Source organism: Cupressus sempervirens, chromosome 11, assembly GCF_028749045.1.
Source record: "Cupressus sempervirens isolate cs-2001-9-10 chromosome 11, ASM2874904v1, whole genome shotgun sequence".
Lineage (NCBI taxonomy): Eukaryota > Viridiplantae > Streptophyta > Pinopsida > Cupressales > Cupressaceae > Cupressus > Cupressus sempervirens.
Window position 1 is genome coordinate 337,553,435 of NC_143128.1, and position 21,694 is coordinate 337,575,128.

Consider the following 21,694-nt stretch of genomic DNA (forward strand, 5'->3'; position numbering starts at 1 on the left):
ATGGACACAATCCTTGTATGCTTGAGAAGATAAGTAGCTGAGGAAAAAGAGCACAAATGTATCTATAGAAAGCATGGCAATTTCTTGGTTTGGAACCACACCCATTTCATTTTAAATATATCATGACTTACTAGAACTACAAAGGAAGGAAGAATACAAGTTATATGTTAGCTATTTTTCAAATTGTAGAAACAATTTCTTTAATCACAAGGTAGCAAGTTTTCTTCCTTCATTCATTTTCCCCATTATTTCTCCACACTAGTATTTTTTGTAAAATGAAGTGTAAAGAATAAATCATTTGCTTACTTCAAGTTTTGATTACATGGGTTAGGATATTCATGTTTTTTCTTTAAATCTTGCTGATGTCTATTGTTTTCTAGATAAGATGTTTTGCGTTAAATATTGCTCATCTTTCAGCTTTCTTGACATCTTAGATTGCCATGGTTATTCAATTAGGATCTTAAGTATTTCTTATGTCTATCATTTCTTGAACAATCGATGAATTATGCTCATCTTTCAGCTTTGTTGACATCTTAGATTGCAGCATTTATTCTTTTATTGTTGTTGAATAATTGTAAGGTGTATAATTTTGCGTTTCTTAGATTTAACTTTAATTTCTAATCTTTATTAATTTTATTTCCTTAACAAATACATAATTACAAAAGCATATGTCTCCCTTATTGTTGGTGCATTATGCTTGGATGTACATTTGATTGTAGTTGCACTTTCAACATTATACACAAAACAATGTTTTAAAGAAGCTGTTAAAAGAATATGCTACAGCTTTATTGGAACAACAACATTGATCCTCTTCTTACTGCTTTTATCAAAAGCAACATTGCCACTCTTTTCTTAACTATTGATCATTCACTCTACCATTGCACTTCATCTGATACAAGCACTAGTTATAAAAATGTGAGCTACTATGAAAAACTATTTAAAATTGTGCAGGTCTTCTACATAAATAATCATCCCATTTTATAATTCGAAAAATCAATACACCATTTCCCATTGACTGACATAAAACAAGCCCTCCACTCAAAAATATTATCCGCAGTTGGGACCATTTCACAATGGCCACGTATGTAATTCTCACGTCATGGAAAAATATCGGCCACATAAACAGTCATTAAAGTTGCGAAAAAAAATAAAAAATCCATTGACTGTTGACGGAAACAGAAAATAAGAGTCCGTCTTCAATCCACAAACATTATGTGCAATTCCATCCTCCATCCGCAATGGCCATGTCTCTGGTTTTCATTTCTCTAATTGTTTTCATCTTCCCCTGCCCATGCCTCCCTCTTTCTCTTTCCCATCGATGCCCTTCTCATGAATCTGATGCTCTTCTTCGCTTCAAAGCGGGCTTCAATCACTCTTACGGCTCACTCACTTCGTGGGTAAATGGAATTGACTGCTGCGTGTGGGAGGGCATATCCTGCGACAATCACACTAACCATGTTGTTTCTGTAAAACTATATGACCAGCAAAGCTTCTTCCACGGTGTTATATCTGAGAGCTTGTGCCAACTTCAATTTCTCAAATCGCTGAGTGTAAATGCACTTACAGGTACCAAAATTCTCTCCCCCTGTTTGGGAAATCTCTCTCATTTGGAATCCTTATATTTGTATGGTAATGAATTGAGTGGGGTCATTCCATCTTTTCTTTGTTTGCTTACCCGACTTACATACCTTGATCTTGGTGGCAATATGTTCAATGGAAGCATACCTGCCTGCCTGGGCAATCTTTCTTCTTTGATTGCTATTGACCTTTGTAAAAACCAGCTTAGTGGAACCATACCATCCAATCTGTACAATCTATCTTCTTTGATTGATCTTGACCTTTATGAAAACCATTTCAGTGGAACCATACCTTGTTTGGGCAGTCTTCCTCATTTAAATTGGCTTGACCTTCATGGTAACCAACTCGGTGGAAGAATACCTTCCTGCTTAGCCAATCATTCTTCTTTAAATTACCTTGACCTTAGCGACAATCAACTGACTGGAAGCATTCCTCTTGCATTTGCCCAATTGTCCTTGCTCGATTCTTTCTTTGGCGTTGGCAATCATTTCAATGAGACCATATTTTCTTCATTCCTTCCATCTTCTTTAGTGTGTCTAAGCATGTCACTAAACCAGTCGATTTCAGAAACTTTCTTTCACAACCTTACAAAGCTTAAGACATTGTATTTATCTGATTGTGTGTTAAATATGAGCAAATCCTGGATCCCATCCTTTCAGCTATTTGAGTTACAATTAGTGTCAAGTACGATTGGTGATGAAATTCCCCCATGGATTTCAACACAATTCTCACTTGATAAATTAGAACTAGTAAACACTGGTCTTGTGGGAAAAATTCCGTCTTGGCTGTGGGAAACTTGTTCTATATTGCAATTCCTAAATCTCTCGGGTAATCATTTAGAAGGAGGATTATTCTCAAATACCTCAGTGTGGATGCAACTAGAAATCCTTGATGTGTCTAGAAATGAACTGAGTGGCCACATTCCTTCAATATGGTCTCCTAATATGACAATATTGTTTCTCAATGACAATTTATTTACTGGCAATATTCCTCCAAGCTTGGGCAGATTATCTCAACTTTCGATGCTAAATCTTGCAAACAACAATTTCACCGGACTAATTCCTCGAACCTTGTTCAACATTTCTTACCTTTTGATCCTAAATTTGGGAAATAATAGTTTGGAGGGAAGTTTACCACATGAATTCAGTGAGCTAACTAGATTATATTCATTGGTTGTTCATAGCAATAACCTCAAAGGATCATTGCCCCCTTCAATAGCAAATTGTTCAGCGCTGCAAGTTCTTGATATTGGCAGCAACTTTTTTGGAGGTGAAATTCCAACATGGCTTAAAAATCTTTCAAATCTAAGAGTGTTGGTGATGAAGGAGAACAATTTTACAGGAAGCATTCCTGTAGAGCTTGGCCAACTAATAAATCTCCAGATCTTGTTGCTTTCTTCCAATCATATCTCAGGTTCAATTCCGCACGCAATTACTTCATTGCAAGCAATGTCAATGAAAAATCAAAATGGTAATGTGTTGTCCACTATTGCCGATGATGTATTATATCGTGATGGATTGGATATGACTTTAAAAGGAAATGATCAACACTACACATATATCCTTTCTACTCTCACATCTATAGATCTCTCAAACAATGAATTGGAGGGAGAATTTGCTTCTGATTTTGGTAAACTGAAGGGGTTGAGGCTTCTAAATCTTTCCAGGAATAATTTTAGTGGGACGATTCCAAACAGTTTGGGAGGATTGAGTCAATTAGAGTCATTAGATCTTTCAAGAAACCATTTTTCAGGACGAATCCCTGCAGAACTTGAATTTCTAGATTCTCTAGGTTTCCTAAATTTGTCAAGCAATAATCTTTCAAGAAGGATACCACAAGAAAGGCATATTCAAACATTTGAAAAATCCTCTTATTTAGAGAATCCAAATTTATGGGGATGCCCTTTACCCAAAAACTGTTCTTGGCCACAATTTTCTCCTCCTCCTCCAATTTTAGTTAGTGAAGGAAAGAAAATAGAGAAATATTCATGGTATAAAATAGCAGTGGGGCTGTCATATGGAGTAGGCTTTGGAGGGATATTGTCATTGATCCTGATAAAAATGAACTGGAAATGGAAATACTTCAATAAGATTGACACGATCTTGAAGTTTTTATTTCCATGGATGGAAAATTGGACAGTATAAAGAAAAACAAAATCGAGATGTTTCAAACAGCGAGGTAATCTTTACAGTTCTTTATTTTTGAAATATTTATTATAATTTAAAATATTATAATGCTAAAGATTTAAAAGCAATTTTAGCAAGATAAATTTTCATTGGATCTAGTATCTATTAATTGTAGATTGCACATTGCATTATTGAACAAAAAGATAGAATCTTATGATTATTACTAATATATATGATTTTTTTAATATATATATAGATGTGCTTTCAGTTTGGATGAGTTTCTTCACCGATCCCCTGCTCTGATGAAGACATAGAGCGTTCCAGGCCCCTGGTCTTTTATTGTTTATTGGAAGTCTTTTTACAAAAAAAAGAAAAAGAAAAAAGAAGAAGATACAATCTATTGTAATATTTTGATTGTTGAATACACATTTTATTGGTTGTAATTTTTTACATATTTCTTGTTTATAAAAGAGATAGTATTATACATTTTGCGTTCTAATTATTTATTATTTCATCATATTGTTCAACAAATTTCTACCTCTAAAATACAGAAAAATCTATTGTAATACTTTGATTGTTGAGTAAGTATATCATGAATTGTAAATTTATACACATTTCTTTCTTTCCAAGGAGATATTATAATGAATCAATATTACTAACTCACATTAAAAATAGCAAATATCATATCTAATTCAATTTTTCTTGTATTTATCAATATATTATAAAATAGACGAGTAATGTATTAGATAAGATTATGAATGACATTAGTTTGAATAAAATTATGACTAATATTATGCTACTATTTTCTTCCTTCCTTTAAATTTACGCACATCTTTACAATATGTACAACGATTAAGTTTCTTTAAAGACAAAATAAAGAACAATACTATTTAAAATTAAGAATTATTGAATTGCCAAATAAGTTCAAAATTATATATCTTAAAAGAAACTTAATTAGGTACATATTGTAAAGATGCCTATCTAATATTTGTCATCATCGATCTAATATCCTAAGATAGTCACACCAACCATGTTGTTTCTATTAAACCATATAATCTTGAAATCTTTTTCAATGGTGTGATATATGAGAGCTTGTGCCAACTTCAATTTCTCAAATAACTGAACATAGAAGCATTTTTAGTAACTAAAATTATTTCACCTTGCTTGGGAAATCTCTATTATATGGACTACTTGTCTTTATATGGTAATTAATTGAGTGGGAGAGTTCTATATTTTCTTTGTTTACTCAAGCGGCCAAGAGGTCTTGATCTTCATCTCAATATGTTAAATAGAAGCATTACTTCCTTCTTGGGCAATCTAATTTCTTCTTTAGTTTACCTTGACCTTAGTGACAACCAACTTGGTGCAAGGATACCTTACAATTTGCACAATCCTTATGGAATGTTTCCCTTTATGATGATGAAGTTAGGGGAAGCATACCTGCATACCTGCCTACTTGTACACTCTTCCTTCTTTAACTTTGCTTGATCTTAATGACAACCATTATAGTGGAAGCATTCATCCATGCCTAACCAATATTTTATCCTTAAATTACATTGAACTTAGGGTAAGTGCACCAAGTTGTGGTGCCATAAAGGTGACATCCTTTTTTTTCTTTCATTTTTCAATAGCATGTACGTGCTTTTAAAAAAGACAAATTTTATGAATGGGCTGCATACCCACAGCCCATTCATTTTAACTTGTTTTTCTTACCTCTCCTCACAGCAACGCGTATGTGAATTGGAAGAAATCAAACTTTTCACCACCCGCCTTGCCAATATGCCTCCTTGCCGGCAAAATTCAAGATCATGAGCATGTTGTACGTTATCTAAATTTCTTTTTGCATTGTTTGATATGTTTTATATATTGTTTTGTACAATTTTTACAATTTTTCTTTAGATTTGTTTATTTATTTAGATTTCAATTGATTTCTTATCAGAAAATGTCAATAATCAACTAGCAAATCCCCAAGAAGCTCAAAACCCTCAAAAAAAACAAGAAGAACAACAAATTTTGCAGCTTAAACCAATTGCAAGACCTCCGCCTGACACACAAGAAAATATAATAAATGAAATAGAAAGAGACAAAACTTAATTAGAAGGACTCATTGCTCGATTGAAAGAACATGGACAAACCAATCTAATGAGAGCTCAATTGGCATCGTCCCTCGAATCCATTAAGACCCAGATAACTTCAGTTAGTGGTCAGTTAGATGTTTGGCGGGTTAAGAGGGATGAACAAAAAAGATTTTATGCAAATAAATTGTCATATCAAGATGTTAAAAAAAAAGAAATACCAAAAGGTACAATATGTGCATTATTTAGAAAATCCGGTGAACAAAATACTGTTAGAGAGGATACTAAATGGTTCTCCATCTATTGGTGTATACACGATGCTATTAGAAATAATTTTTGGGATAGATGGTGGATGGTTTTTGATGTCCCTCCTTGCAACAATCATGAGGTCCCCATGTATTTTTTAAAGAAATTATATTGTGAGTTTGTCCTTTGGGAGATCTCCAATTATTTTGATAGATTAGATTTTGAGGGTAGAGGTGGGGGGTCATCATTTGAGAGGCCGAGAGCATGTTGTGACCCTAATGTAGTTAGGGCACCTATGGTCAAGCCACAGGGTGAGGATGTGAATATTCCTTCAGTTGTGAACGAACATGTAGAGGCCAGCACTCTAGGGACCATCAATTCTTTGACATAGACCCTCATCCATTGCACGAGTCCATTAGTTGAGGGAGAGCCTTCTATGCATAATGGTCACATGTGCACATCATACGGATCCTTATGCACATTTGACACTCATGCTGGAGATGGTGCGGATGATGGACTCGTCATTGATTAGTTCCTGAATGACACATTTGGCATTGACACACAGGTAAATTACAATTATAATTTACTAATTTGATCACATTTCATATGTATAGTGAATGATTAATTAATTAGCATCTATTGACATTGTTCAAAATTCAGGGTCAGAGTGTTGGCGAGCCTAGTAGTGATCCCCCGGCCCCATTTTTTGTCTCATCCACGAGTCTAGAGGTATGTATCGATTTAAAAATTTAAATTAATACATATATTTATTAAGTAATCATATTAAGGATTGACAAAAAAATTTATGCATGTGCATCAGTTCTCTACAGGACCGTCGACATTTACTACAAACTCAAAGCATAGATGTCATACTAGCTACATAGAGGTACATTTGTTTCATATTAATTTAATTTATTTGATTATATTTGTTTCATGTTCATGTTACATGTAACGTGTATTGTATGACATGTAGCTCATGACATCAGACACTCCTCCTCATCTCCGGTAGTCTAACGATCGTGAAGTGGCTGCAGCTATGGCTAGTTCATAGCCATTGAATGAGGTATGAAAGAATTTTCTTGGTTTCAGTTGTTGTTTATAACAGTTAGTATCAAAATTTCTAATGTTATTTATAAGTGATTATATTGATTGAATTGTTGTAGGGTCTCGTTACACCTGATCATCCATGAGCCTTCGAGGTGGACTTGCAGAGCAACTATTTGATGGCGGAAAGAAAATAATTAATTTTGTGTGTACATATATTTGATTTCAAAGTATAATAATTATTGATTCATATCTACTTTTTTTGTATCATCTCGAGTTAGAGAAGAGCCTCAACAAGAGGACGAGTGAGCATATCCGGAGGACCTCATCATTGCCACCGTCTCCCTCCACACGATGACAAAAGACCTCGAGAGATTTTTTTCCTTCCCCTCGTGGGAAGGAGAAGATATAGTTGATAGACATGTATATGTATAGGCATCAGTGGACATATTCGATATACATTTGATGTATATATGACATTTTATATTTGATGTATGACATTTATCTAATGCATGACATTATTGGTTAATATATGATATGTTTGTTCATGTATGACATTAAATTAGATGTGTTCATGTATGACATTAAATTCAATACCTAATCAGTTCGAAACTTTGATAGAATATTGATTAACAATAAACTTTATCACTATTTAAGCATAAGTTTATCATTTCCAATATGTCATCATCATATGATTTATGATCTTGTTCATGTTTAAATGTAATATCCTCCCCTGATTTGAACTTTGACTTGTAGAAATTTAACTTAAGGAATATTGTCAAACACTTTGTATGCAAACTCATAAAGCTGATTTCCTCAATAAATTGCTTTCCAATAAGTAGATTTACGAACAACTATGAAGTGACATTAAAATGCATAATACACATCATAACATTTTCACAAACACTTGGCACACATTTAACAGTATATGAAAAATCTAGAAACTCTTTCAATCTGCTGATAAAGGGTGATTTTTAAATGTAGATGTGCACTTATAGCTGCCTTAAAGGCTGCAACAACTATTTAGACTTGTATTCAACAATTATTATGCAAAGTATCAAAATTTGACAGAAGAAACCTGGAATTAGTTGCCTTAGTACTTTGCAGATGTAGTCGACAGCCCTCCAAACTTCTAATCAGCCGAAAAAACAAGTAAACTTGATACCAACACTGTTCACGACATACTGTAGCAAAATACTGTTCATGCCGACTGTAGCAAAATACTGTTCATGTGGCACTATAGCAATAACTAACTTCAGATCTGCATCTCAAACCCTTGTAAATTTCTTTATGCGAACGCCCCAAATGAAACCCAGTGTGTTTCCTGAAGTGAAAACACCCTTGATCTTCCTGACTGTGTCTTCCAACAGCGAAGAGAATGCTAGCAAAGAGGGATTCCGTCCTCCAAGCCCGATAATCAGATATCCAACAACATAACATTAATCTTCATCCAAGCATACAAAAAAAAAAGCTCTTCCATTTCTTTTATAGTGTTCTCACAAGAGCTCAATCCTTCGTTTTCTCAATGTGGGATAAAACATTACTCCCTTTATGTACCTTATGTCTCCAATGTGTTATAAAAATAAAGGGAACTCTTTTAATTTAAATATTTCCCACAAACCATAGTCTATGCATTAATAAAGTTAAATATTTAAATTTAACTTTATAAAATGGCTTTATCAATGCATAACAAATCTTATCAATGATAAATAAGTCTTCCTGTCGATTTTAAACAATTATCATCGACATACCACTGTGACTGAATGTCTGGCCATGTCCAAGATGACTTACTATAAATAGTAAGTATGCCCAAAGTTGCCTCAGAACCCCTCAAAAAGACCTGCAACTAAAACTGTCTAGGCCAAATGGCCTCTAAGCCCCTTTAATGTCCTAGTTAGCCTACGGGACTGTGGGAAAATAGGCTAACGAAAACATCATGCTATGAATGCTGGAAAGGGGACATTACATTAAAGTTTGCCTTCTCTGTCATTTGTTTATCAAGTTTAATTCAATACCTAATCAGTTTGAATTTTTTATACAATATTGATCAGCAATAAACTTTATCAGTGTTAAAATAGCTATTTTATCCCCTTGCTTATGTTTGAACTTGGTGTGGGGCCTTGTGTTATCTCCTAGCTTAGGGGAGTAGGGCAGTAAGGTTCCATGGTTGGGTGGAAAATCTTTTATCCATTGAGTATTTTTCAAGAGTTTTTCAAGAGCCTCAGATGATCTTTCTTCACACATTCCAATTTTGCATCTTTTTTTGTGTGTGGCTAGATGTTGCAACATCATATTTTTGTATCATGACTATGATATAATACTTATGTATCCATTTTGTATAGAGATCGTGTTGGAGGAGAAAAATGTTAGAAGTATATGAAAACATGATATATAATGATTACTTGCTCCTTGTAATATGTATATGTACACATGCTTAGTTGCAATAAAGAAGAATGGGTATATCAAGATGATTATCCTTGGTATGCTTATGTGATTTTTATGATATCTAATAGTAATAATGGATTCAATTATTTATAATGAAAATGGTTTTTACTTATGGGAACTTATGTATGCGTTTCTAGTTGTGATGTTTGGGAACCTATAAGAACTTGGTTGTTGAGTTAATATAGAATATTCATATATTTAATCAATGAGATATATCAAAATATTTAATGTTAGAAGAATTGAAAATGAAATCTATGTGCTTCAATTTTGTGTTAAAAATAGAATAAAATTTAGTCCACTTTTACCCTTATTAGTTATGTGATCTCTTAGGTTCCCTGCCAGGAGGATACAAGGAAGAATTACTCTAGATTTCTTAGATTACTGGATGGATTTCTTGTAATATTGTGGTTATTGAAATGGAGACTTGTGATGTCTTTGATTCTTTAGGTGTAGATAAGCCACAAAACTTACAAGCAAGTTAAATTTATTACTAGTCTATTTTACTTTTTACATAACTTATATATATATATATATATATATATATATATATATATATATATATATATATATATATATATAGTGCAGGGTACTCAAGGCACTCAAGGTCTTCATGAAGCATTTTCAAGGACTCTACATCGTACCACCTTTCTAGTTGTCTCTTCAACAAGTTGATAGGGTTTTTCGGTATTAGGAATAAGATCATGTCATAACAAGCCCATTTGTAAAGGCTCAAGGTTCATTTGGTGTTCATATAAACCATGAATCCTTAGAGACCTATAAGGGAAAAAATAGGTTTAGAATAAGGAATATACTCCAAAGAAGGTTGAAAAGACCTTAGAATAGGTTTAGGTAAGTCTTAGGATGGTTTGAAAGTCTTAGGACTTCTTGGTTTGAAAATTGCAAAAATGCAACAAAAGTTGCTAAGTAATTTTTTGTCAAAAGTTGCTAATTAGGGATGAAGAAGTTTGAACCGATTCCAACTATTTCTATGGTAGTTAATCAGTCAAGCAAGCATATAAATGTAACACCCAACCTTCCCAAAAGAATAGGTTGGTCTAATGTATAGATTTTTGCAAGTTTTAATAAAATTTACTGGTTTTTTGGCTCAGAATTACTGCATTCTCGCTTCCACATGTGTTGTATGGATTCGGATAGGAGGTTGAATGGTCAAAGGAAAAATTTTATTGAGTCCTCTATCCTATGCACTTGATTTGAGGTTTATTGGTGATTTCTAAGCAATGTTAGAGCATTTTTCTAAAATCAGTCCAGAAACCCTAGGTTCAGGAGGGTTTTGTGCAAATGGACCTATAGATTTAAACTATATGGTTCAAATGGCACAAAAACCAATGGAAATGAAAGCCCTAGTAGTGTTCTTATAGATTCAAAAAGTTGGAGTTGAAAAACCAAGGGAAGGTAATTTTACTTGCAAGCCCTAGGCCAAATATTTGCATGTATTTGGTCCTAAATTGTAGGAATTTGAGTTGTTAGAGTTGTAGGTGAAGGAAATATACTAAGTAAAGGTGGATTTGGTGTTTAAATAGTCCATAGAAGAGATCCTAAGCCCTAAACCTAATTCATGAACCCATTCTTTTGGTCCTCCTTTGAAAACTAAGCCTTTTTGGGCCCTATTAAGTCTATGTACTTTGGTGGATCCTTGGAGTGCTGGAGTGGATCAAGTTTTGGTCTTGGGATATTTTGTTAGGGGTATTAAACCTCAAAAAAATTCACTATACCTTTAGTGATTGCATAGACTGTTCAAGTAAAAACCTTAAAATTTTATGTTTTGCCTAGTAGCCCTATTTTTGCAAAGTTGTTGTTTGGTCACCATTCTAAATTGTAGGTTGGTTGAAAGGATTGGTTTGAGGTCCTAGAGGTTGGGAGATGCCCTAGAAAAAACCTCTAACTGTTAGAACTCTTGGTGAGTCTTTAAGGATATTGTTGGTGATTTAAACCTAGTTGCCTAAAGGGTAAAGGAATTGTATCCTTCCACTATGCCACTCTGCATCAATATATATATATATATATATATATATATATATATATATTAGAAATAATCACCCTTCAAGAGTCAAAAAAAAATTTCAATTCAAAACATAAATTATTACATATAGCCAAAAATTTATCATTTGCAATTTATGTCATTGTCATATTGATTTACGATCTTCTTGTTCATGTTTAAAGCTCCCCTTCTATGTTATGCATCTAAAAATTTATCATAAATTATTACTACAAACATATAAAAAAATTGAAACTGAAAATAATACATTACATTAATTCCAAGGTTTAGTTATGATGTAGAGCTAGAATAGGATTCTCAAGGTTTAGTTATGATGTAGAGCCTAATAGGATTCTCAAGGTTTCATTAATTCCATATGTTGGATTTGCCATCATTGAATACCAATTATAATGGGCACTCACATATAATTGTTTAGAGGTAATGTCATTGTGGAAAAGGATTATGCAAGGGAACGAGCCTCATGATTTTGGCATTTACACAAAAGAAAACTTGCTTCTTCAACTCCTTACACTCAACTCTTCATTGAAGTTAATCTTATAGTACTAAATAGCTGCTACAAATTCTTGGGAGCCAAGGGACCCTGAACCTATGCTACCTTTTCTAGAGAAATAGGAGAAGTTACTGTATGCTTCAGTACTTCATAACATTCTGGATCATATAGTGACACCCAAATTAATAACATTAGTAAATACTTGGGATCCTTAGTACTTCATAAAATTCAAGCACTCAAGGAGATGGGAAGAGGTTGGGGCTAGTATTTACCTAGCCACTCGGAGCTAACAGAATAGACAGTTCGATCCCAAGAGGAAAGGTGAGAGAGATTTGGTAGTTGGCAACTTTGTACTAGCCAGCACTAACAGTTTCAGCATCACCTAAGATGGCATCATAAAATAAAAATGGAGTAAGATCTCCAAAAAGTGAGAGAGGTTATTGTAGGTCTCTGCAACACGGTCCTATAGGAACTAGAATCACATCCATACCTCACATGAGCTCCAAGATATGCCCCATCAAAAATCACACCCCTATGGCATTTAGTGACCCTTAGGGACGTTCTAGTTGGACATGCTCGAGAACGTTTGAGTGTTGAACGAGATAGGATGAGGTTGGGGATACAATTTACCCAACCACCTAGAGCTAACAGAGTAGAAAGTTTGATCCCACGATGAAAGGTGAGAGAGATTTGGCCGTTGGCAACTTTGTATTGGCCAACACTACAAGTTTCAACATCACCCAAGATGGTGTCACAAAATCAAAATAGAGTGTGATCTCCAAAAAGAGAAAGAGGTTATTGTAGGTCTCCACAACATGGTCTTATAGGAATTGGAATTTCATCCATACCTCACATGCACTCCAAGATATGCTGCATCAAAGATCACAGCCCTATGGCATTTAGTGACCCTTAGGGACGTTCTGGTTCAGCATGCCCGAGAACGTTCAAGTGCTGAAGGGGATAGGATGAGGTTGGGGATAGGGTTTACTCATCCACTCGGAGCTAACAGAGTAGACAGTTTGATCCCATGATGAAAGGTGAGATAGATTTGGCAATTGGCAACTTTGTACTGGCCAACACTATAAGTTTCAACATCACCCGAGATGGCATCATAAAATAAAACAGAGTAAGATCTCCAAAAAGTGAGAGAGATTATTGTAGGTCTTCAAAACATGGTCCTATAAGAACTAGAATCACATCCATACCTTGCATGAGGTTCAAGATGTGCCCCGTCAAAGATCGCAGCCCTATGGCATTTAGTGACCCTTAGGGACATTTTGGTTGGGCGTGCCTGAGAACGTTTGAGCACTAAATGGAATGGGACAAGGTTGGGGATAGGGTTTACTCGACCACTCAGAGCTAACGAAGCAGATAGTTTGATCCATGAAAAAAGGTGAGAGAGATTTGGCAATTGGCAACTTTGTACTGGCCAACACTACAAGTTTCAACATCACCCGAGATAGCGTCGCAAAATAAAAATGGAGTGTGATCTCCAAAAAGTGAGAGAGGTTATTGTAGGTCTTAGTAACATGATCCTATAGGAATTAGAATCACATCCATAGCTCACACGAGCTCTGAGATATGCTTCGTCAATGATCATAGCCCTATGGCATTTAGCGACCCTTGGGGACGTTCCGGTTGGGCATGCCCGAGGATGTTCAAGCGCTAAATGGGATGAGATGAGGTTGGGGATAAGGTTTTCTTGGCCACTCAAAGATAACGGAGTAGACATTTCGATCCCACGATGAAAGGTGAGAGAGATTTGGCAGTTGGCATCTTTGTACTGGCCAACACTACAAGTTTCAACATCACCCGAGATGGCATCACAAAATCAAAACGGAGTGTGATCTCCAAAAAGAGAGAGATTTTATTGTAGTTCTCTACAACATGATTCTATAGGAACTAGAATTACATCCATACCTCGCACGAGCTCTAAGATATACCCCATCAAAGATCGCAGCCTTATGGCATTTAGTGATCCTTAGGGACATTTCGGTTTGACGTCCTCGAGAATGTTTGAGCGTTGAAAGGGATAGGATGAGGTTGGGGATAGGGTTTACCTGGCCACCCGAAGCTAACAGAGCAGACAGTTCAATCCCACGACCCTTTTTCCACTAAGTTGCAAATTTGAGCAACTTTTACAACTTTCAACAATGTAATTTTGCACAAAAAGTGCAATTTTAACATTTTTCATTTGATTTCAATTCTAAAAATTGGAAAAGGTTTAGAATAGTAAAATAACTTATTTCCAAATTCTTAGCCCTTCACCAATTCCAAAACTCCTACAAAGTTGTCAGCCATTTTGTAATTTTGCTTTGACAACTTTTGCAATTTTTTGCAATTTTTGACATCTTAACTCCTAAACGCATAAAACTTAACCTAATGACCCTAGGGACCTTTATAACCTTCTAAGAAACATAAAAATATTTTTTTCCTTGAAAATCATCTAAATTGCTCATTTTTATGCCTAAAAAGTGGCCCATAGTGTAAAAATAGAGACTTCGCCCAAAACAATGATACCTCATCTTTTGATATGTTATAGAGGAGTGAAATGGGTATCCTAATCTTCAATTTATTTTCTTGATGTTATGGAAAAATATGAAGAAAAATTCAAGAAGATAAGATTTTATGCATTTTTTTTTCTTTTTACATCATCACAAATGGAAGAAATGAGGAAGGAGCCTAATGTTCAAGTATAATAATCTATCTACCCTACAAGTGGACTCCACTCTACAAGCCCAACCCTCAAACCTAGGGTACTCAAACAACTTAGATCAACCGTACCCTTAGGGACTCCCTATCACTAGTAGGCCTAATATAGAAAATTCTTCTTAGATTGACTAAGACTCAACTTCTCTATTAGAAAATGGTTTCTATAGACTCAACTCAATAAGAATCTCCAAAATTTGAAGTTTCCCAATGCCCAACAATCAAATTTTCAAAACTGTTACCAACACTTCTACTAGGACAAATCCTAGGTTACTCGGTCAAACTCCCAAACCATACAAAGGACCACCTAATTTTTTTACACCTTTAAACACCCTTCAATCACTCCTAAGATATTCCAAAAGATCAAGTACAGACTTTGCTCTAGCACCAACTTATGCCCACTTTGTGTCACAGTCCTAATTGGCTAGATTAGGCTAGGTTACAAGGAAAACATGAGTAAATGGGTTCACAGACTTGGTTTAATCCCTTGGATCTCTTCTAAAACTTCAATTTATCCTTCTACACCCTTCACTTAGGTCAAATCAATCAACTTGGGAGCCTGATCCTTCTTTTTCCTTCAAAACTCGACTAGACATAAGACTATGTTCAGTTTAGGGCTTGCTGGTAAAAATAGGTGCCCTACTCCTACAACCTTGAAAATTTTCAATCTCAAAGATCCCTATCCTAACTTGCATTCCAAAAAGTGGCATTGAAATCCCACAGTGGATTTGCAAGTTAGGAGGCCATCTTGCTGAAATCCTTAGATTTAATGTAAATCCGAGTAACCTTCACAAAAACTGCTATAACTTTTGTTCTAAATAAGATAAAGTCTTCAAAAAAATTGAAATAGAACACTAACTAAATCCTCTATCCAACCATATGAAACTTTTAACACTACTAATCCGTACAGGCCATACAGAATTGAAAAAAATGAGAAAAAGGCAAAAATTTTGAGTTTTATTCACTAAATGTTGTTCACCCGTCCATACAATGACTTTATCCACTTGTGGAGACCTTAAATAAATTTCTTCCAATGGTTATAACTATTATTTGTATGGTTGGAAGATCGTAGAACTTCTTTTTTAGTTTAAAAACCAATATTGCAAAAATTATTGTTTAGCAACTTTCTACATTTTGCAATTTTTTGCATTTTGCAACTTTCTTGCACTTTTTGCAACTTTTTTGCTTTTTGACAATTTTTAACTCAATTTCCCCCTAATGCTTTTGAAACATTCCAAATGAAAAATATTCACAAATGGTGGCTGTACGAAATATGCACAAACGGTGGCTGTACGGAATATGCACAAATGAGTTGGCATCTTCATGTGACAACTTTGCTGCATTATGAAACTCGGTGATTTGCATGCATAGGGGTTTGAACCAGTAAGTGAAACTTAGGAATACACCTTCCTCTATCCTAATCTAACTTCTTGATGCTTTGGCTTGGTCCTTTCCATTAGATTTTTGGTACTTCCTTCATTAAGGTGACCTAATTGAAGGAATTAGGCCTATAGAACAGTCCAATTTTGGGAGGCTTAAAAATTGTTTCAGCACTTGTCCTTTTGAGAATTTAACAAACTCAATAAAGGGTATTTAGAGTTATAATTGGTTTGGGAGGTACTTTGGAAGTTTTCATAGTTATTGCACATTTTTCCTTGGGATGGGCTAGTAGCCTTAATTGTTGCATTATCAGAACAATGCCAAGAAACCCGTGTTTTAGTATGTTGTTTGGCCTTGATACTTTGGTTTTACTATCATGTTGAACCCCTTATCATGCTGAGAATCCTAGTTTGTTTCTTGGGTGTGGAGTCAAGTTGCCAAGTGTAAAGGTGTATGGATTTATGATGATCCATTAAGTGTCATTGATGATCCGTCATCTAAATTGAACTTATTAATTAAGGATTGCATTTTTATTTAGAAGAAATATATTTGTATATCTATTTAGTTAGTTTTTGGTATCTTTGTCCCAAAATAAAAGAGGTAACTTGATATATTATTCGTTGTTAAGAGAAGATGAGGCTTGTCATCATGATTGTCTCTTGAATGAGTGAGGGGGTGGGGTGGGAGAAAGAAGATGTTGAAATCCATAATATATATGTTTCCAATTTTATTTAATGATATAAAGGGTATTTATAATGCCAATTGGTTGGGGAGGTCCTTTGGAAGTTTTATAATTATTGCACTTTTTGTCTTGGGAAGGGCTAGTAGCCTTAATTGCTTCATTCTCAATAGTGCCATGAAACCTGTGTTTAACATGTTGTTTGATCTCGATTCTAGGGTTTTACTGACATATTGAATCCCTCATCATGTTGTTCAACTCTATTTGTGAGGATCCACCATTTTTGGGGAGTTGAGTCAAGTTTCAAGTTGCATGGATTAATGCTAAGTGCTTCATCGTTTGGACAGAACTATGAAATCTGAGTTTTGGTTGTTGTTGGGCCTTGATTACTGGGTTTTGCTGTTTTGTTGAACCCCCTTAACATGCTAAGAGTCGTAGTTTGTGAAAATCCATCGTCCATGGGTGTTGGTTCAAGTTGCTAAATGTCTAGTTGTATGAATTAATGCTGATCCATTAGCATTGTCATTGTATCATAGTGTAGAAGTTGTGTGTATGGTCTATCCTTGTGGATTGAAACCAGCATTTTGCTTGTTCTCAAAATTGTAATATATTAATGAAAATAGATTTTATTTCATTTCAACTATTAAAATAAGTTCATTAGTACTTATGGTTCTGTGTTTTTATTTAGGAAGTGTTTGACTAGGATAGATGAGTATAGATTACTAGATGGAAAATATTAAAGTGGATATGTATGATCTTTTAAATGCTATCAGAATGCTCTATATGAACCCATAATCATCTTTGGAAATGAAGAAAAAGGATAGTTCTCCATTGTATTAAGTATATGGATGGACGTACCACTATGTTTGAATCTTTAGAATTTATAGTTTGGTCAACAAGAATTGCGTATCAAATGAGTTGATCTAGCCCATTTATCCCCTTGTTTATCTTTTTAAGAAGCAATACCTCTTTATTAGATGGTAGTTTATGATGTTGGGAGGAAGATCTAGGGTTATATAATAATAAATGAATCATCCTACATCAATATGTTAGGCATAATCAAAGTATACTTTAACTATTCAACACCATAATCACAATAAGGAGAGGTCATAAATAGTTGTTACAAATGGTGTAGTCGTTAATAACCAGTCATTGTGAAGGTTGAGTTTTTACATTTTACTATAGCTAATGCATTTATACAAGTACCAATGACTACAATATTTTATATATATCATTATTATAAGTGGTTGTATCATCAATAAGAAATAACTGATCTAGCACACAAGAAACAAAAGTAAAACTATCCCACATGCACACAAGAGAAGAAAAACAAAAGAAATCCCTCCCTTTGATCCAAAAATGTACACATTAAGGCTACATCAACTTAGGAGTTAGTCATAAATGACTTGGAAAAATGGCTCCCACCCATGACATTTTTAAAAATTTGCCTCCTGTCTATGTTGCTTCGACTCCTACTCACTGTTCCTGTGATGGTGTGTGGGAGGATCATGGTGTGGTGGCTACCTCTATTGCAACTAAGCTCCTTGCAGAAAATATTGTTATGGCTTCCTCTATCAGGGTTTCTAGGCCTCCTCCTATTGTGGTTGCTGCTAGATTTGATGTTGTTCTTACTGTGGTCACCTCTCCTACCATTTCTCATGTGGTTGGAGGTTGATATACTATCTCTTATGCAAATGTGGTAGCTTTTAAAGTAGGTATTGCTTCACCACCCCCCCCACCCACTAGTTATTGATCTCATTTAGTAGACTCTTGTAGTTTTCTCTCAACTAGACAACTACATGTCTACTATGGTCAATATATCTACACTTCACAGTTCTTGTTTTTTCTATGAGAAGATTTGGTATTTGAATCTCTATTTTGCACCTCTTTTTTAATATCATTTTATTGCTTAACTAAATGGTCACCTCAAAATCATAGTATGGAATAATTGTAGAAAATCTGAAATGGAGATATTTAATGTGCACAATCTAAGAAACCTCTTTAAATGTATTTTTCATTGACTATTTTTAGGGATCTAGACATGCTTAAACAAAACTACTAAGGTCCACTCATAATATTTGGTTTCATCAAGTGTTGACATTATTGCAAAAAACATCCCAAAAACATCAAAATATCAAAAGCCTTTTGGTTCTCTCAACTTAAACATTGGCTGATCAACATTATCCTTAGAGAGAACTATATTTCTAACTACCCCATTATCATAAGATCGAGACTTGTTTTCCTTCTTAGTTTTTGATGATTGTGATTCTCTGCAATCCCAAGCATAAGATGATTAACACACAATGGTACTTGAACAAAAACCACTAATAAACATTGAGGATGTGAATTGATAATACCGTTTCATAGATGATTTTGGTGTCTCACCCTTTATCACTGGTGCTTCAACTTTATTAGCCCTCTTCTTTGGTGACCTGCAAATGAAGAATTAGCATAGTAAAAAATCTAAAATAAGATTAATCCACTAAAATTAGAGAATGACAAAAATTGAATCTAGCTTGTCATTAAGAATTATCCATTTTTACAAATCCTTGCTTTCTAAGTTTTATGATAACCCTTGCTTGATGCGTATTGAAAACTTCTCCCATTGTATCCTTGCTTTCACCAATTTGAAGTTTCTAGTTACATGCACACTATCATTACTTTACATCACAAAGAATTCACATTCCAAAATTTTTTATGTTCTTTCATTACATTTTGATCTAAACAAAGAATTCTAAACTTTCACTTATTCAAATGACTAATCTGGAAATGGGTCCTATTAAAGAATCTAATATAAATTGAAATAATGTATCTAGATCCTAAACAAATCAAAACATAAAATCTATGATTTAAACTTATCTCATCACATACACATAATAAAAATACCCTCCTTGTCATGTGGATAGTCTTGGGGGAGAGGTTGGAACATTGTATTTGGATCCTGGAATTGATCGCTCTTTCTCTCTCTCCCTCTCTCCCTATTCAATCTAATGAGCCAATTGGATCTGCTCTACATTTTAATGTCTCAAGAATTGCCTTGTGGTCTGACTCATGAACTTTCCAAAGAATCTTATTATGTGGTTTTCCACCATATTTTATCAAGTGGACATTTGATGCGATAACAAGGTTTGAATAATGAAGAAGCTTCCTCTTTGTTTGCCAATCCTCAAATAACCACAAGTTAGGGTTCTTCATATAATATCATCTAAGCCATGTGTCGATTACAAGCACCGCACTGACATGGTACTCTAAACCTTTTCCATCTATAACCGAGTGATCCAATTTGTTTTTGGCTTGGACACAATGACACAAATAATAATATGTCCCTTCTTCATTGTCTTCAAGTGCAATAATAGCAAAAACATGGCCTGTAGTGATAAATGTACAAAATGCGGTCATTAATTCAAAAAATACTTAGGTAAAAGTTATAAAGTTACATATTGAAATTACAAAGATATATAAATATATATATTACTAGGTTGCACTAGATCAGACAAGCGATCAAAATCAATAGACGGATCCATCTCTACCATTTTCAATGCTTGTGGGGGACGATAGGTGTCAATTGGGTCCAAAACCCATATATCCCATTTGTCCGCCCATTCAGTTGACTCACAGTCATCCCAATTTTTTTCTGCACATGATGGACAATAGCATATCATTTTTCGTGTGTGGGTTCTCTATGAACTTGTATCAGAGCTTCTAAAAGAGTGCAACTCACTAGATCCTGTTAGTGTGCAACAATCCTGATATGGTGTAGTGTTAGTATTATGTATCAACCAAAAAAATCTACAAACCATAGACTCACCTTCCTTAACTAGACCCATTGTAGCGGTACACCACTAAATGATAGATTTTGCATCTATCAATATTGTTCCATCTCTGTACTTTAGTTCTTCATGAGCCAGGGCTCTTTTGATGCATGCGCCTGCACCATCATGCTCTCCCTTTCCATGACCAGCCTCTATGAAATTCTACATATATTGAATTCTACACAACCTTTGCATCCTACTCAACCAATAGAACATCTGTGCATTCTTGAATTGAGATGCACAATTGTCTGACCAAATAATGTGCAATATGTTATGCCCCTATTAGCCAAATCTCCATAAAATAGTTGAAAATAACCATGTATGAACTCCATAGAATGTGATCGATCATCGTTGATTTAAAAATGGTACTCCCTCAAAATCTTTCCGTCATCCTCTATACTTGTAGGTGAATGCATGAATGTTATGCGAACAAATATGGAAACTTGTTGAGAAGTATAATACTTTTCTTGCACCTCATTTTGTGGTTGTAGTGTGTCATTCTCTATGAAATCTACAACAAAAACAATGGTATCCAGTGGAAACATATCCTTGCACAACTTGAATTGCAAATCCAGCCATCAAGCTCTATGGGTATGCCTTGCATACTCGTAAATAATCTTTTCACGAAAAATCTTCATGAACTCATAAACTAGAATCTTTTCATTGACTAAATCACATCTTTTACCCATCTTTTAAAGCATATGTCTATCTTAAATTTTTCGTAATCTACTATTTCATTTCCAATTGCATGTGTACTATCCATATGTTGACAAGTTGATAAAAATTGCAAAAAACCACAAAATAAGCACGTACCATCCAAGCATGATGTCTTGTAAAATTGTTGGCTGTCCCCTATTTCACATAAAATGTTGGATATGAATTCCCTTGAAGCTCTTGGTGGCTCATTCATGTCACAATCCTGCAAAACAAACTGAGAATGCAAAAACACACATATATGCCTTAAAACATCAAAATGGTTAGAAAATTTAATATGTATCGTACAACAAGAAGTTGTGCATGTGTGATTTATCTTCACATAAAAAAGGTTTACCCATCTCAAGAAATCTTTGACTTATTCAAATTTGAGGATACA

The 21,694-nt window shown here is 34.5% G+C and overlaps 1 protein-coding gene across 1 annotated transcript; it reads left to right on the forward strand.

Annotated features, from left to right (window-relative positions):
- The first annotated feature begins 1,164 nt into the window (after positions 1-1,164).
- Positions 1,165-4,190, forward strand: LOC149529461 (uncharacterized). The gene is made up of 2 exons (XM_089810584.1): positions 1,165-3,756; positions 3,961-4,190. The coding sequence occupies exon 1, from the start codon at positions 1,239-1,241 to the stop codon at positions 3,720-3,722; it is 2,484 nt and encodes an 827-aa protein (XP_089666710.1). The 5' UTR covers positions 1,165-1,238; the 3' UTR covers positions 3,723-3,756; positions 3,961-4,190.
- Positions 4,191-21,694: the final 17,504 nt, after the last annotated feature.